At 30.3% G+C, this 18776-nt stretch overlaps 3 protein-coding genes across 3 annotated transcripts in view; 1 reads left to right on the forward strand and 2 right to left on the reverse strand.

Annotated features, from left to right (window-relative positions):
* The first annotated feature begins 56 nt into the window (after positions 1–56).
* On the forward strand, positions 57–4151 carry LOC123301768 (actin-interacting protein 1). Its single transcript, XM_044884662.1, has 6 exons — positions 57–228; positions 351–472; positions 1424–1514; positions 1652–2122; positions 2235–3236; positions 4009–4151. The coding sequence occupies exons 1-6, from the start codon at positions 213–215 to the stop codon at positions 4116–4118; spliced, it is 1812 nt and encodes a 603-aa protein (XP_044740597.1). The 5' UTR covers positions 57–212; the 3' UTR covers positions 4119–4151.
* Positions 4152–8656: 4505 nt separating this feature from the next.
* LOC123301775 (protein bric-a-brac 1-like) lies at positions 8657–11141 on the reverse strand. Its single transcript, XM_044884670.1, has 2 exons — positions 10946–11141; positions 8657–9598 (listed from the first exon to the last, which is right to left on the reverse strand). Exon 2 carries the CDS (start codon positions 9596–9598, stop codon positions 8741–8743), a length of 858 nt encoding a protein of 285 aa, XP_044740605.1. The 5' UTR covers positions 10946–11141; the 3' UTR covers positions 8657–8740.
* A 2736-nt stretch (positions 11142–13877) lies between these two features.
* Positions 13878–18776, reverse strand: part of LOC123301777 (rho-related GTP-binding protein RhoN-like) — a 102309-nt gene continuing 97410 nt past the window's right edge. Inside the window, exons 4-5 of the mRNA XM_044884676.1 lie at positions 18155–18352; positions 13878–14542 (exon numbers count right to left, since the gene is read on the reverse strand). Coding sequence (XP_044740611.1) covers positions 14174–14542; positions 18155–18352 — 567 coding nt within the window. The 3' untranslated portion in view covers positions 13878–14173. The remainder of the gene's footprint in view (positions 14543–18154; positions 18353–18776) is intronic.

Consider the following 18776-nt stretch of genomic DNA (forward strand, 5'->3'; position numbering starts at 1 on the left):
AGTACAATATATTGAAAGATGGATGCGCATGTTCAATGACAATTTGTTATGCCAAATAAGGCAAACGGGTGTAAATTTCTGTCCCGTTGGTCAAAATCATACAGTTGACGTTTTTTTTTCTTATTATTAATTTTCTGTCATATAATTTTTCTTATTAAGGGTGTATAATAGTGTTGGGGCTCTTTAATTTTTCAGTTTATTTCACATATATAATGTCGTATTCAAATAGTAAGTTGTTTTTTTTTTGATTCATCATTTTGTTCATATGATAAATTTCAAAGCCGGCACTTCCGTTTATTTATTAATAAACTATTTTATACAATTTTTAATTGTGGAAATTTTTTTTGTAGAATATATTTTCGCTACTTTACCACGTACTCAACGGGGACAACCATTAGTTTTGGGTGGCGATCCAAAAGGGAAAAATTTTCTTTATACAAATGGTAATTCAGTGATTATAAGAAATATTGAGGTGTGTATATTATTTATATTTGAAATCGATTATTTATTTATAAGGTTTCTTACCCTATTTTACTTTTTATTGGGGTAGGTTTTGATTATTTTTATTTTACTATTTAAAAAAAACTATTTCTGTGATATTTCCAATATTTTCACTTCGGTTTTTTGCCAAAAAAAAATTGTAAATATTTTGTGTTGCATGAATTTTGTATGGGTACAGTGTCTTCAAATTTTGTGGGTATTTTTTTCCTTGTAGAAAAATCAGAAGTTTTAATTTTGTCAATTTTATAACAACTTTCAAAATGTGGGAAGGCGATAAATTATTATTGTGGGTATTTTCATTTCATTTTTTTGCTAAAAAATGTTGTAAATATTTTGTGTTACATGAATTTTGTTTGGGTACAGTGTCTTTAAATTTTGTGGGTAGTTTTTTTCTTGTAGAAGTTTTAATTTTGTCAATTGTATAACAACTTTCAAAATATGAGAAGAGGATAAATTATTATTGTGGGTTATTGTTTATAATCTTAGCAAACTTTAGCAAACATTAATCTGTTCGAATTTGTATGTATTTTGTAAATTTAAAAGAAAAGATGAATAGCTTTCATTTGGTACTATTATTTTCATAATCACATGATCGATAGAGGTTCTTGACCTTATTCGTATCCACATCGGTGCCAATAAATCGACACTTGGCGTTCAAAAAAATTAAAAATAATACGTGTGTATACTTGGTTGCCTGTGGTCAAAATTTGTATGCGGGAGCTCTCGTGAGATTTGATATAAGGCCACTTTAGATTTTCAGTATCCTTTTTTGTATCCCTTCCTCAATAATTTTGTTTAGGTCGTTATAAAATTAGGAACGACTAAATTAAATCCCCTATCTTCTAAATCCTCAAATTTTGTATGAAATTGAGATTGAAGCATTATTTCTAACACGTCTATTTTATGTTTTTTGTTTTTACAGAATCCAGCAATATCAGAGGTTTACACAGAACACTCATGCGCTGTTAATGTAGCAAAATATTCACCAAGTGGATTTTATATTGCTTCTGGAGGTAAGTTGATATCATAAAAATTGTTCCCCAATACCCACGTAACGCTTTCTTTCCGACATAATAAATGGTACACTCTGTATATCTCATCAGTACCTGTATGGATAAATCGATTAAAAAAATGATTATTTATTTCGCAGATCAATCCGGTAAAGTTCGTATTTGGGACACGGTAAACAAGGAACATTTATTAAAAAATGAATTCCATCCAATTGGTGGTCCAATTAAAGACATATCATGGTCACCAGATAATCAACGAATGGTTGTCGTTGGTGAGGGTCGTGAACGATTTGGACATGTTTTCATGTCAGAAACTGGTACATCTGTTGGAGAAATATCCGGTCAATCAAAACCAATTAACTCATGTGATTTTCGGCCTGCTCGACCATTCCGTATCGTGACTGGATCTGAAGACAATACAATCGGTGTCTTTGAAGGACCACCATTCAAATTTAAAATGACCAAACAAGAACATTCACGATTCGTACAAGCGGTACGATATTCGCCAAGTGGTAGTCATTTTGCGTCAGCTGGTTTTGATGGCAAAGTATTTTTATATGATGGTGCTAACGCTGATTTAGTTGGAGAAGTTGGTGCTCCAGCACATAAGGGTTAGTATAGATTTATTTTGACAAAGAGACAGCGAAATTTTTTCGGTTTTTCGGAAAAGAAACATGTTTATTTTCAAAACCAACCTAATTTTTTCGAATAAATTTTGATTAGGTGGTGTATATGGCGTTGCATGGTCTCCAGATGGTAAACAATTATTAACCGCATCAGGAGATAAAACATGTCGATTATGGGATGTAGAAACTCGACAAATGGTTAGCGAGTTTGTTATGGGTTCAACAGTGGATGATCAACAAGTTGCTTGTTTGTGGCAAGGTCCACACTTACTTTCCGTATCACTTAGTGGTTTTATCAATTATTTGGATGTAAACGATCCAACAAAACCGTTAAGAATCGTTCAAGGCCACAATAAACCAATTACAGTATTAGAATTAAGCAAAGATCGTTCAGAGATCTACACAGGATCACATGATGGAAATGTTACTGCCTGGACAGTCACCGATGGAACAAGTAAACGTATAACCGGAACTGGACATGGAAATCAAATTAACGCTATGCGAGCAACAGACACCACCCTCTTTACTTGCGGTATTGACGATTCATTACGGCAAGTAAACATCGAAAGTAAATCATACACCGGAGATGTATTAGCACTTGGTGCTCAACCACGTGGAATGGATGTATTCGTTGAAGATAATAAAGTTGTCACTGCCACCGTTAAAGAAATCATTGTCGCTGAAAATGGTCGTAAAATTAGTTCAATACCATGCAATTATGAACCTAGTTCGGTCTCAATTAGTACTAACGGTGATGTAGCAATCACTGGAGCTGGTGATAATAAAGTACATATTTACACGCTAGCGGGTAGCCAATTAAATTTAAAAAAAGAATTGGAACATTTAGGACCGGTTACCGATTGTGTGTATTCAACAAATGGAAAATTATTAGTTGCATGTGATGCAAATCGTAAAGTTATTCTGTATAATGCTGAAGATGATTATAAACCAGCGCATGATCAAGAATGGGGCTTTCATAATGCACGTGTTAATTCGGTGGCATTCTCACCGGATTCACTGAAAGTGGCTAGTGGTGCTTTGGATACGAATATTATTATTTGGTCCGTTTCAGTACCAAATAAACATTTAATTATTAAAAGTAAGTTAATTTTTTAAGTATATACAGGGTTGGATTTAGAATTCGGAGTCCCTAGGGCTAACTTTTGGTGGAGGCCCCTTACCTGGACAACTTGGATGATACATTTCAAAAGTTGATTCATACCACGAAGTATGTCGCTTTTCTAACTAAGAAGTGTCAGATTCGACAAGCGTCCTTGAATCATTGATGTTTACAATCTATTTTTAAAGATCTTCAATCCAATTTGTCTTAAAAGATCTTGGAGGCTCTGGGATCCCGGCAACACTGGCTCTGTTCTAAATCCGGCCCCGAGTGCATATTCGTATTTTGAGTTTTCATAAATCGGGAATAATCACGATTGACCGACAACTATTATAGGAATTTAATGGCTTTTTTAGCAACCTGGTGATTCTCATTTCTTATTGATCTTATACAAGATCAATTTGATCGATAGAGAAAATACCATAGAGCTGTATTGACGTAGGAAACAGAAATTTTTGACCATATTAAGAGAGGTAGAAAGTGACAGAAATTGTAGGCGTATATAATCAACGTATAACAGAGACGAAGACAGCTATACGCGCCTACTGTATCTGTCCTTATCTGTCTCTCTCTACTGCAATCAACCGTTCTCTAGCCTCCAGCCTACGGCTACCTAATTCTTCATAAAGGATTTTGGGCGATAGCGTAGAAAAAACTCGATTAATCGTTGAATGAACAACCCTCTATATCCGTATTGTTTTTCTTACCATTTCGAAATAAAATTTAATAAAATTAAAAATTAATTTTTCAGATGCTCACCCCCAAAGTCAAATAACACGTTTAGCTTGGTTGGATAATGAAACACTGGTGTCTGTGGGTCAAGATTGCAATACTAAATTATGGAGCGTTAATGGCATTTAAATTTAATGAAATTATTACCTGAATTTTTTTAATTATTTTAAAATTTATATTATTATTTATTTATTTCAAATAATCTATAATTTAATTCGAAAAAAAAAAAAAAAAAAAAAAAAAAAAGAAACAGTTCCTTAACTAAAAAAAAAATGTTTTTAATTTAATCTATCAGACGTAGTAATTGTCATTCATTACAGAACGAACTCAAATTTCTAGGTATGTCTGTCAAGTCCTACGCCTGACACTAAACTTAAATTTTCATTTTTTAAATAATTTTCAACCGTGTTTTTCGAATTTATACAATTTTTTTATTAAATTTTAAACTAACCAATGCCTTATTCACCGAAAAAAAATGGTATCCATAAAATTTTTGATATGAAATTGATTTATGTGTGATTCAATTTATTACTCTCATTTTTTTTTGCTTACTTTCCTCATTCGAGAGCCAATTCGAAATGGTGCATTTTTTATTTTGATATCAAATATAAAAAAGTATGTCTGAAAGGAATTCATATTTATATAAATGATTCGTTTGATTGTTTTTACGAATTAGATGAAGAAGAGACCTTTCAAAATGTTTGAATGACCTCAAATTATTGGATAAAATGTTATTAATTAATAATTGTACAGTATTAAAAAAATAGGGTACTAAGATCAATAATTTTCAATTTTAGTCAAATATTGGTATTTGAAGTGAGGTTTTTGTGGGCGTTTTTTTGGACAATGCAGCGGTTTTAGTGCTTTAAATAATAGTTGGCAGCATTTAATTAGACATTTTTTTATTTGCATTTAAAAAAACCGAATATTTTGGGTTAACGTCAAATATTTTATGTCAATAGTCAGTCAAAATTGAGGTGTATTTTAACGCTGAGTTTGAGCTTCAAATTAGGTAACCAAAAATTGATTTACAAATCAATTATCTTTCCAATGAATCGTGCATTTTGTTCATAGAATAGAACGACGGCTGAAAACAATAACTTTTTTGTAGACAGGCCGAATCCCCTGTCGATTGCGGTGTCCTGGACACTTGCTCAGTGCTAAAGAGAGGCCTGTTCTTGACTTATTCTATAAATAAAACAAGACTCATCAATTATAGATAAATTTTGCCTTTTGCAAATGTTTTGATTAACGGTGCTATTCAAAATTTGATTATTGACTAAAAATAATCAGTATAATGTTCTAGACACTTCCATAGCTTTTAGGTTGTACTAGACACACATCATGCATTTGATTTTTGACTATTTTTGAAAATTAATCATCAAATTATTTTTATCCCAAGTTCTAAAAATATGTAATTATTTTTTCAACTATGTAATAGTTTTTATTAATTGTAATTAATTTTAAAACGTTTCGAGACTTAAAGGTATGAAGCGAAAACCGCATCATGGTTAAAAAAACAAATATGAAAAGTAATTACACATTTTTATAAATTCTTAGTCAGATTGTTCTAGATTATTGTTGATTTTTTTTCTTTTTAAGGCTTGATTCACATTTTAATTGTATAGATTTCAAATAGTTTTATGTCTAAAAAGCTGCTGAGGTAATTGGAACAAGAACATCAAATTAAAAACGTTAACGATGAAAGAAGCTGGAATAATGTAGGAGTCTATCCTTAATTAAATATCGTAGGAAACTGCTCTTTCAATCGAAGTAACATTACGACCAGGTTGCGTCTGAGTTAGGACTCTTTTGTTTACGTCAGTGTCCACGTACGTTTTGAAGCGAGAAATCATTTACAACACTATGGTTTGAATCAAGCTTTAAAGAATAAAACTGTACAAATAAAATAATAGTATTAATGTGATCCGTTACGTTGTTAATTCTCCGTTATTTTATGCACATATAATATTACCTTCATAATCATCGACACTACTAATCGTTATTTAAAAAAAATCATGTGTGCATTTCGGAATAATAATAATAATAATAATATGCGAATAATGAGCTGAAATTTATATTTGTGTGTATTTTAGAACAAAAAAAAACAAAGAAAAAACATATTTTTCTAGCAACTAATAATATTTAAAAAATAATAAAAAATGCCAAATAATAATTGTAAAGAAAACAATAATTAGTTTTTCTATGACGATTTTCATTTTAGTTTCCGTTTTGTTTCTTCACAATTAAATAAAAAGAAGAATGCTTTAAATATTGTGTGCATTTGAAAAGAAAATAAACAAGATAAATTGATTTTTTGTCTGATTGCGCTATTTTTCCAAAAATTAATTATATATTAATAGCTATTTACCTTTTTATTAGTAAATAAATAATCGGTTGAAATTTTTTATATGAAAAAAAAAAATGCTCATTTATATATTATATATAGTGTGAACTTGAAAAAAAATTAATAAAGACATATTCTTTACAAAAATTTTTGTTTTTTCTCAGTAGTAATTTCCTGCTAAGTTGCCATACGTCGAAAATGGAGGGTTTGGAAATATCTTTAGTCACAACATAAACAACATCGGTAGATACTGGTTGGGAAGGAACTCGCAGAGTTGGAGACGCGGGCCACCAAACAACATAAGAGGTGAAACGTCATCTAAGAAATATTGGGTAAACGTTGAAAGAGTAAGATACGGATTCCAGATTAGGAACAGGTCGTGCTTCATGTCTCACATCTCAAAAACTATTACCCTAATCGTTAAATGAACCCCATTTTTTTATTTTCTGGGTCAAAATTACTCTATATATCAAGTTTCATCAAATTCCGAAACAAAAATTTTTGTACGATTTTTTCGATTTTTTCCAAGGGGTACCCCTTAAGAAAATTGTAAGAAATCGAAAATTAGTTTTCGTCTCCAAATTCGATAAAACTTAGTATATAAGGTAATTTTGACCCAAAAATTTCCAAAATAGGGTTTATTTGACGATCAGATGAGTATTTTTCGAAATAAGCCCAGAACCGCTCCGAAATGAAAACTGTTCGTATCGGATTTTTGGCGATATCTCAAAAACTATTACCCTAATCGTTAAATGAACAACATTTTTGTATTTTCTGGGTCAAAATTACCCTATATATCAAGTTTCATCAAATTCCGAAACAATAATTTTCATACGATTTTCTCGATTTTTTCTAAGGGGTACCCCTTAAGAAAATTGTAAGAAATCGAAAATTAGTTTTCGTCTCCAAATTCGATAAAACTTAGTATATAAGGTAATTTTGACCCAAAAATTTCCAAAATAGGGTTTATTTGACGATCAGATGAGTATTTTTCGAAATAAGCCCAGAACCGCTCCGAAATGAAAACTGTTCGTATCGGATTTTTGGCGATATCTCAAAAACTATTACCCTAATCGTTAAATGAACAACATTTTTGTATTTTCTGGGTCAAAATTACCCTATATATCAAGTTTCATCAAATTCCGAAACAATAATTTTCATACGATTTTCTCGATTTTTTCTAAGGGGTACCCCTTAAGAAAATTGCAAGAAATCGAAAAATTAGTTTTCGTCTCCAAATTCGATAAAACTCAGTATATACGGTAATTATGACCCAAAAAATTCAAAAATCGGGTTTATTTGATGATTGAACCCGTGGCTGGTGGAATAAATCCAAAATTCCATATAAAAAACGATTTCTCGGATCATGTTGATCATATTTTGTGAGGAACAGAGGAACAAACAACAAACTTTTGTAACGATAATTTGTAAATTTCTTTATTTTATCACAGGCATACATAAATTTAGAAACCCCCCTTTTACCACAAACACCAACAAAATAAAATTTTTCTAAACGAACTTTGTTTTTGTACAGAGTAGTTGTTAATGTTTGAAGGGGAACAAGAAACAAAAACAATTAACAAATGTATAGAGATACAATAAATCATTCCGTTAAAAATAAACTATGTTTTAAAAACAAAATAACAAAAATAATAAATTAAAATCAGGTAACAACACTCAGATCGAAAAAAAAACCAATCTAAATAATAATTATTCGAATTTACAAGTAAAATGTCTTTTTTATTTAATAGCAGCACTCCTGATGACGAAAATCGAAAGATCTAATTTCTGTCAACATGATAACATGCTACACGGGGAGAAAATAAATTATCTGCGATGACTTGATAAGATGTACGCTAAGTTTACGATACAAAATTTTCACCATGCTAGAACTCAAATCCGGGAAGTATCATTACCCAAGACCGAAGGAATATTTTAGGTGCCGAATTATCAAAGTAAAGGAAGCTTTCGCTGTCAATATGGAAATCCATCAATAACCAATTTAAAAGTGACATTCTAATATTTATTAGCAATTGCTGGGAAGCATTTATAATATACAGTGCCCTGGATCATAAAGGTGGAAAAAGCTTTACGCATATTAAGATCCTGGCCTAAAACCAAGCTCCATGGCGAATTTTCAAGGTAAGGAATCATTTTATATGTTAGAGCCCAAAAATTGCATAGATTATCATTTGCCCTTGTGGATTTGATTTTTTCAAATACTTAAGGGAGTACGATCCCCGCCCCTCTAAAATTTTCAGAATTGATTTAGACTTAGTACAACTTCATATTTAAGAAAATCAAGCTTTTTATTTAAAATTTCATTTGTAGTTTTTCGTCACTGAGAGTGCTGCTATATGAGTTCGATTTTTGTCTAAACTAATTTCCAATGAAAAATTCCCAATCATATATTATTAGTACCACCGCCGCCATTTTGATGTTGGGTTGTTGTCGTATTATGATTATTATTTGCAGTGGCCTTGCATCGTTTTCTTGGTGGACAATTTGCATCATTTGTATCTGGATGTCTGTACGAAACATGTTTTCGTAATGCATCTCGACTTCGTGATATATGTGGACATACCGTACAAGCATGTTGACCATTTTCGTGCGTTTCCAAATGTACCCGCAAATTATACTGGTTACTTAATTGTTTCCCACATACTTGACATTCTGTGGGTGAGGATGTTTGATTTGCTGTTGAATTCCGTTGTGGCGGATGAAGATGATAGTTATTCGATTTATTTGCGGAGATAATTTGACCTTGTTGTAATAATTTCGGTTCGTTGAAAATATTTCCATTTAGATCACAACTCTCTTTCTGTAGATCGTATTCCAATTTTGGTAGAATTGTGGTACCTAGTGGGAAATTATACTGTTGTGAGTTGTTTAAAGAAGGTACTTGCATGTCACATAATCCACGTATTCGTAACATTTTCGCTGTTGTTAGCAAATTTTGTAATTTGTTTGCTGAGACTCGACAATGGCCACGATACATGAATGATATCAGCGAGTATAAGTCATCGTAATCGATATCTTTGAGTACAACCACTGGATGCTGGAGTGATGGCATATCTTGGAAGAGTTCAAGGAAGTATGTGCTACATGTGGCTAATACAAGTCGATGTGCTTTGATATGGCTACATCCAGTCGATAACGTAATATCCGTTAATATATCGGCATCTAATAATTCAGGTAATCCAGATAAAATTGTTGATTCGTGGTGATGCCAACGCAAAATGTATTGTTGATCGTCTCCCATCTAAATAGGAACATTTTGGATTAGTTCACATACTTTTTACCCGACTGCGTGAAGCAAAAGAGTGGTAATGTGTTATCAGTTTATGTATGTATGTATGTTTTCGCTCTGAATTCTTTCGGACGAAACCGATTGCCATGAAATTTCAAGGAAAATCATGAAATAAAGTGTTTTACAGTCCCGTTGTGCATTTTACCTTGAGGGTACGGGTCTTTCCTTTTCTCAATAGTACAACTCGTGTCATTCAAAATAATTACAGTTGATTACGGATACAGATAATTGGGCAAAATCTGTAAATAGGGTCTTTTTTGTTTTTTAGTCTTCGTAAATACATTTCGGGCCAACTTGTGGTGACCTATTTCTAGATCCTAGTGGGTAACTCCTCCTTTGCCACACCTTATATCCGTCATTGGACAGAGCAATTAAATTTCTTTGAAAAAATGAGAAAAAATGCCAACGCCTTTTTTAAAGTAATTTAAAAAAAAGAAAATTCCAGAATTGGAACCAATGCGAAATTAATTTGGAAAAAAATCGTTTACTATAAGAATTTTGATCTAAAAATACAAAAATTTTTGGTCCATTTTAACGTACGATCAGAGGTGTGTCTAGGAAATTTTAGTGTGCAAAATTTTTGAAATTTTATTTTGATCCCAAAAGCTTCGAATATTATGTTCGTTGTAGCGTTCATTTTCGTTCCGTTGTAGCGCAAATTATTATGAATTGTTTAAGGGGTGCGTACCCTTTTGAATAAGTGCGGAAAAAGTGGTAAATTTTGAAACTGAATGAAAATCATTTTCTAAGAAAATTTTGACTTTAAAAGTTAAAAATTGAAAATGTGTTTATTTAGTCAAATGTCTTAAAAAAATAATATTTAGGAAATATGAATAAATGATAAACAAAAGTTAAATTTTATATTTTTTCAAAAAATGTATTGTTTTTATTAAATTTTTATTACAATGTTCACAAAAAAAAAATGCAATTAAAAAAAAGAATTATTTGTTCCAAAAAAACTCAAATTAAATTAAAACACAATAAAAATAGCAAATTTTATGATGTCATAAGAATCATAGTAAACACGTGAGTCAGGTGGACATTTTTAGTGGCCACAAATAGATCACATACTGATGTGTATATCCAGGAGTTGAGTTAAAAATAAACAGGCTGGAGAAGTTCAACATTTAGCAGAGTTAGCCCAGAAATAACCTAAAAATATATAGTTACAAAAAAAAAACTCAACAATAGATCATGCTATCAGAAAAACTTCATCAAATTTTTAATAAAATTGCATGCTCTGTAATATATAAATTTTTTTGTTTGAAAAATGATTGCATTATGATTGAAAGTGTTTACCTTTGATTCGTGATACGATTTATAGTATGATGTAAAAACAATTTATTATTCAATTGCGCCAATAAGTGTGGGATGCCAGAATTGATGATTTTTCATCAATGTTTTTCACACAACTATTTTCCATACGAATGAAAAAGATGTCGCGCATGTCGTATGTCTGTTTAAAAATTATTGCACAAATAGGTTTGCGGATGTCTGTTCGTATGTGTTTGTGTATTGTTCTCTTTTCTCGTTTGGATAATTTTAGAATATTTTTATTGTTATTTTTGTATACTGTTTGCCAATGAAAATGGAACACAATTAAGAGATTGTTATCTTGTTATAACACTTTTTGCAAACGCATACCGACGGCAGTAGGCATTCTAGGCTCTTCTAGTCCATAAATTCTTGTTTTGCCACACTCTTCCTTGGGCTAAAAACTGGATACGCGCATGACTTCATATTTTGTTCGTGCAGTTTAAATAAGCCTTAATAAGGTTTGAATTTTTCATCCCTAGCTCTTCAATATATTATTTATTATTTCTCTAGCTTATTTTTTCCTGCCCATTCGAGATTTTCCTTATTTCTTTATCAAATTCCAGGATTTATTCCTTATTTTCAAGCTTATGACGAAAAGTAGACTCACGGTAATTTTGTTTACTATGCAATTTGTATATCATATCTGTAACAACAATTGCCTATAAAAAAAAGTGAATCACTTATATATTGTTTCTATAGCCTGTTTTTAACCACGGAAACCGCGCTTCGGAATTTCTCACGGGCCGAGGTAGTATATTATAAATGCGTAAGTGACTTTGGTTTGTTACTCTTTCACGCAAAAGCTAATGAATGGATTTGAATAAAACAGGCAGTTATTTGACAGCTTCGAAGGAAATTTTCTATTTTAAAATCAAAGATTTAAAATAAATAGTTTGGATTCAGAATAAAAAGTGTTTCTAGGGTTATGGAAGGGGAATTAATTCTACAAAAACACTAAATTTATTAATGTTATCGCATTTTTTTGTCGATCAGTGTAAATGCGAAATGTTCGTGTCAAGCGAAGCTAAAAATAACGTTGTTATCTTTCGTATTTTTCCAAAATTGCTTTACATTACTAATATACTTCCTTACTGCTCATTTTATAAAGCCTTGAAAATAAGACTTAAATAAAAAGGGGTCAAGTCTCAATCAAAATCAGTTGATATAAAAAAAATTGCTATAAGGTTCATTATAAGACAAAAAAAATTCCGTTGAAAACTTTGCTTACTGCATCATTTCAAATGACACGTTCATCCATTTTTTATTATCGTTTTCTTTTTCGAGATGAGTCCCGAAAACAATGAGTCCCGCAAGGTTGTTAACTACGACTTATCTACGGGAGTGGGGTGTCAAAATAAATGATAAAACAATTTTTTTTCTAAATATACTTTTTCGTTTTTATTGAAAAACTTTTCAAACATTTTTTTAATAATGATATGATTAATTAATTAACAACTAAGATTTAAAAATAAATAAAAAGATTCTTTTTTTTTCTTAAACACCACCGCTCTCTACAGGGCCGGGTTTTTATAATTTACTTTTTTTATATTGTATTTGTTTTTTTTTATTACTTTTAAAAAGCCTTAAGGCCTTCACATATTTTCATTTATGTAAAGTTTTTTGGTGACCAAATCTCATATCTATTTACAAATCACAGATTCTTAACATTTATTTGACTAGGTTTTTAAATATATTTTATTTCATTTTTATAAAAATAAAAATAATGGCTGAAAATTCTTTTTTGTTTTGTTTTATTAAATCTCGTCCTTTTTTTTCCTAAAACTTTTTATTTGTTTGTCTCCTAAGTTCTATGCAATCGCTTGTACAATATAAAATTTTTTGTTGTTGTGTATATTTACATGCTACGATGTTTTTTTTTTTGAAACAGGAGCCAGTGACGGAAATTGTATTTTTGTAATTCATTTCTCGTTTTAGGACGCATATGGAGGGTAGAGATAAGGAGTACCATCTTCTATCATAGGAGTTAAAGCAAAAACAGTTCCAAAATTGACCAGAATGGCGCTTGTGTAGCAAAAGGTATTTGATGTGAACGGTATCCTTCTTAAACAACTTGTTTAGTTCTTTATCTTACTCTTATTACCTTCTGTTTGATGTGATCTTCTCTATCCTTCTATAACAGCTTGTTTAGATCTTTATCTTGCTCTTTCTCATTACTTTATCTTATTACTTTCCTTTTTAATTTACACTTTTGCAACAACAGATTCAATGACTCAAAAAATGATAAATAATGTTAGTCAGCTCAATATTATTATTTTCTGTCACTGGTTCGTTTACCATCTTTTATTTTGTCGTTAATTAAAATTCATAAATAGCTAAAAACCGTTAAAATCTAACAAACAGATATCTATAATAACAACATTTAAATTATTTCAACAACAAATGTGTATACACGCATACGCATGCGCAGACGTGCTTTTTTTTTATTTACAAATAACATTATTTTAATTTAAATATATTTTTTGTTTTCAATATTCATTCATAACTCCGATAAAAATTCAACAAAAATGTTTTGGTACGTTTTTTTTTTGAGCCTTAATAAAAGTTAAAAAAAATACTGGAGTTACGAAGTTTAGACAAAATTCTTACATAACAAATCAGTTCTAAAGTAATTGTATTCTTTTTCAAAAAAATATATTATAAAGCTTTTTATTTTAACCCATTCGCTGTGCCCGATTTCCCATTTTATCAACAATAGAATGGTACCCTTTCTTAAACAATATAGGCAATAGGTATAACATACACGTAAAGTTCTTGTCTATAGCCAGATATAGTATTTTTAAAATTTATACCGAAAGCGATTTATAACATGGTAAAAAAATGGACGCAGAGAATGAACTAAAGTAAAATTTACTAAATTAATTTGTTTTTAAAAATTCTAAATAGTGCCATAAAATATAAATTTTATTATTAAAAATCTAGTTAGCTTTTAAATATCTCTATTTTAGTTTTCTAAAATTATTGGTACAAATTACAAATTTGACACAAGGGGCACAAAATTGTGACAATAAATGTGACTGTTTTCTCAACATTTACAATAGCTTCTTCCACCCAATTTTTTATTTTTCCACATTTTCTAAAATGACCTGCACAAGAGTTTTTTGGGGTGGTCAATTTTATACAAAAAAATTTTCCATATTTTTTTTTCATCTCTTAAAAAGTACAAAAAATAATAATTTAATGTCGTAATCGTCACATAATGCAACAACTTTTTGCGCGCCCTTTAAGCTCAGCTTTAAAATCATGTTTATTATTTGTTTTATTTGCTTTCGTTGTTAAAGCACGATGCCGTAATGCATGCTTATTTAATTTACCAAGTGCAGCAAGTGCTGCTACCTCTAAGCCATCGCGTACACCACGATTCGATGTTTTCGCTGATGTTTCTACATAGGTGGCGGCACCAATTTGTCTTGATACCGCTATAGCTTGTTCAGATGTTACAGGTATTAAACGATTACATGCCAACGATGATATTGTTTCGATATCGTGTCGTAAATCAACCTGACATCCGCATAGTATTATTGGAGCTGTATCACTATGAGCACGAATTTCTGGATACCACTGAAAAATAGAACGAATAAAACACATTATATACAGTTTTTTTCATACAATATTATCTTAATTAATATCATACAGTTCATATATATTTTATAATAAAAAACAGAAAAAATCTCGTGGGTTACAAAGCCCTATCACTAAGGTCATATTACCCCTCGTTAAATGCTTCTTTCTGTTATCCATTTACTTATTAAAATGGAATTTTTGTCTTTTTGGGTTGTGGTCATTTTCATTTTTTTGATATCGAAGTACCTAAAGCCTGTAAATCATGTTCTAGGGGTTATAAAACAAATTTATAACTTATCCCCACCCGTTCCGTTGGCCTTTGATACAATACACAAGTCTATATATTCGAAGAAATTATACGATTAAAAAACCATATAGAAAATACGTTTTTTAAAAATTTATTTTACTTTAGAGTAGGATGTGGAAAAGTGGAAATGAAATGTGAAACCGGTCGTTTTAATTTCCTTTTTTAATGTATCTTTTTTTTTTCTAAATTTAACCTGAATTATAAAATGTTGAATATGTGTTTTATATAATATAGGCAACTTATATTACATTAGTGTAGTTCATTCAGTATTATTATTATATTTATTTGATATCAGTAGCGGTTTTTTTTAGAACAATTAAATTTTGACCTACTAATTAAACTGTGAGTTTATAATGAATAATGCGAAATATCTTTGTAGGATAATTGAATAAATTTTTAAAGAGACAATGAATTTTCATCGTAGTTTTTCTACAAAATGTTCAAATTTACATAACTTTAATACAAATTTCCAAATTACAGTTTATAAAATATACCCTTTTCTTAATATTATTTACAAAATTAAAGGCAAATAAAGTTTTTGTATACAAAGTTTTTATGTTACGAAAAATAAACCAGCTTTTACAAAAATTATGAACTTTATTCAAAAAGGCAGTAATGAAAAATAATTGTATACAGTAAAATTTGTTTATAGTTGAATAAACTACCGGATTTTGATAAAGAATTCGATAAATTTTTTCAAATGACTAATAGGTTTTTGTAAAAAATACAGAGAATAGGAGTTTTTCGCTTCCGGAACGATCCGCACGGACTTCTGCACACGGTTTTAGCTAAACATTGTTTTCTTTGGTGACGTTTTACTTGAATATCTCTATTGATCGGATTGAGACGAATAAAAAAAAGAATCGTTTATTAAGAACTTCTGCCTCGACCTTGCCTGAACATTATAAAAAAACCTCAAAATCTCAACAAAAAAAAAACGTTGTAATCTCAAATTTTCAATTTTCTCTGATAACTTTTCGAAAAATGAAGTAATTGAGTTGAAACTCTGGAAAAATATTTAATTTAATGTGACTTTTGAGACAACATTTGTACAAAAATTCAGCTTATTTCGTTAGATTCCGACGTTCACCACTTTTTTTTGACTAAGATGATCGGTTTATTTTACCACACTAAAAAAGTTTGGTCATAATAAACGAATTCCACTGTGAGTATTTAATAAAAGAAAAAAATATTTTGCATGAAGCCACCCATGGACGTATATAGCATATACAAACGTTTTAAAGAGTTAGAAACGACGATAATATGATATTGTCGACCTCCTTTTGTGCACAAAAAGACAATTATTTTTTATGATTACGGATATTCGTCCGTATAGTCCGTACGTAGTCCGTAGAATATGAGTTGAGATTATTAATAATAATATGCTTGTTGTGTGCAAACTCTGTGTTAAAAAATATTTGTACGTGACAAAATGTTAAAATAAAGTACGAGAAAAAATCAACCTTATATATGGATCAAAGTTAATCTCATCTAACTACGAAAAAATATGTGTTTAGGGACAAACGTAGTCTTGGAAGGACATTTAAGAACGGCTTGAGAAACTCTTTTTAAGGTCGTGTCTTATAGGCGCACCTCCAATTTCACCCCTGATCCTTCGAAATATTTGCAACCGTACAAAATCAACTCCAATTGATAATATTTGTTGTAAGACACTTTCCTACAAAATCGACGCAACTTAAACCATTCGAAACCATCCAAAAATCGGAGAAATTTCCCGAAATAACGATTTTTAGTTCTACACATGCTAGAAAGGTGCAATTTTTTTTGCATTCGTTCTGTTAATTTGTCTTTATTTCGAGTTTCTATTGAAAATCTCATCTTTCTAGCATGAATTTTAGGGAGTTTTCAGATTTTCTGGAGGGTTGCGATCGGGGTAATGAAATTTTTCTAACTATTCTGTATATTTTACTTTATTTCAAGTCGATTGTTGAAAATACCATTTTTCTACCATGCATAGAATTGAAGAACGCAACTTCGGTGTCTTTGGCAACAGCTTTTCAAACTTCCAGTTATTCTCAAATGACTGTCAAATATTACGATTGGTTCTAGACCCCGAAAACATTTATTTTTATTTATTTTTTTTTAAAATTGTAGTTTTAACTGGGAAAAAGTTTAATTATCTACCTTTATGATTTTTTGTTTGAGATAGGTATGTATGTATGGTTTTTATTCGACTTCGAAACGATTTTTTATTGCATTTGTACATTCATTTCAGTTAAAGTTATTTTATTTTTTACAATTGTCACTATTTTAACTTCAAACGAAATATATATTTATATTTTGTTATTAAAGAGTGATCCAATTTCATTTTCCTATAATTTCAATTTTTATTATAAATATAAATAATAAAAATTTAATTTGAAAAATTCCTTAAATTAAAACAAGTGAAAATCAGGATAGCAGGTATCTAATAAAAACGATCAGAAACCTGCGGAATATCACAGAAGCCAATTCGGTAATGAAGAAAATGGGTAGTGTTAGGCGTGTTTGTCTCATTTTCGATAGGTTTTGATGTAGGGAGAGAAATTTTATGAAGTTTTCTGTTAATTTAACTTTATTTCGGGTCCTTTGGTGAAAATCCCATCTTTCTATCATGTATTGAAAAGAAAAACGTAATTTTGGGGGTATTTTTTCGATTATCCGGGAAGTTTCCAATGAAAAATTTGCAATTTTGCGATTTTTTCCTTAGATTTCAAGCAATTTCGTGTCGAATGCTGAAAACTGCAACTTTCCAGCATGCCTAGAAGTCATTTAGAATTGTTATAGATGAGCCAGTCAACTTTAAATGGGGCTATATCGATTGCAATCTATTTCGTTACCCATATAAAATATACGAAGTATGAAGAGTTTTTTTCGACGTTCTTATGTATAAAACAAAGAGGGAATGTGTACTGTGTGTTATGGTGTGTCATGGTTATGTTTTACTGTGTATGATTGGTATTGTATGTGTACAAATTCAAGTGACGAGTCCGACCGATTGTGTTCATGTACACGCATATAAAATCCCTCTTTGTTTTATACATAAGAACGTCCGTAAGAACTCTTTTTACTTCATATAATATAAATGGAACACGATATAAATTACAAACAGTATAGTATTCTAGATTATAAGATATCGGTTGTTGCATGGAAAAATGATTTTCTCAATAATATAAATATTTTGTTATGTAAATTGCCAATATAATTAAATAAACATCAACTCCGCAACATAGAGTTGCAACATTTCCTTTTTTTCTTGCTTTTTTGCTATCAAATATTGAATATATATATAATATATTTACCTTTTGTACAACATTATCCAAAGTTTGTGGTTCACCAACATGAAAACATAATAAGAAAACACTTGTATCTTGATATGCTAATGGCCTAACGGTATCATAGGCTTGTGCACCGGATGTATCCCATATTGAATAACGTATTCTATGATCACCAACATTATATGTTGTTGCATATTTATCAAAACTAGTTGGCGTGTAAACCTGTAACAAACAAAAAAAAAACAACATATTTATTATAGGAAAATTTTCATATTAAAAGTCGTCAAAAATTTACATTTTATTGGTAAAAATATTCCACAGCAGAATCAGGGAAGTCTTTAACCTTTTGTAAGTAATAAGGATCACGGAGCTCCTTTTTTTCACTCAACTATCAAGAATTGGTTTATTTGGGGGAAGGAGTATCTTATATGTACCTATGTTAGTATATTTGTTTGCAAAGGACCTCGCACAAATTAGATGTAATCTGTATTTCGTTGAAACTTTTTCTTTTGGAAAATAATAGTTTAAGTCATTCAAAAGAAAAGTACCTTTGGTCACAAGTCATGAAAATGACAGGATTTCATGTTATAGCAAAATTAAAGTTGGAAAATGTACTTATTTGTATAATATATGCCTATTGTGTGTA

The sequence above is a fragment of the Chrysoperla carnea genome, chromosome 5 (assembly GCF_905475395.1).
Source record: "Chrysoperla carnea chromosome 5, inChrCarn1.1, whole genome shotgun sequence".
NCBI lineage: Eukaryota > Metazoa > Arthropoda > Insecta > Neuroptera > Chrysopidae > Chrysoperla > Chrysoperla carnea.

Bases quoted from the DNA above. Each gene is read 5' to 3' on its own strand.
- LOC123301775 (XM_044884670.1), bottom strand. From the start codon at position 9,598: ATGGGAGACGATCAACAATACATTTTGCGTTGGCATCACCACGAATCA.
- LOC123301768 (XM_044884662.1), top strand. The intron at 2,123-2,234 runs GTTAGTATAGAT...AATTTTGATTAG, and splicing joins TGGTGCTCCAGCACATAAGG to GTGGTGTATATGGCGTTGCA. The intron at 3,237-4,008 runs GTAAGTTAATTT...TTAATTTTTCAG, and splicing joins TAAACATTTAATTATTAAAA to ATGCTCACCCCCAAAGTCAA.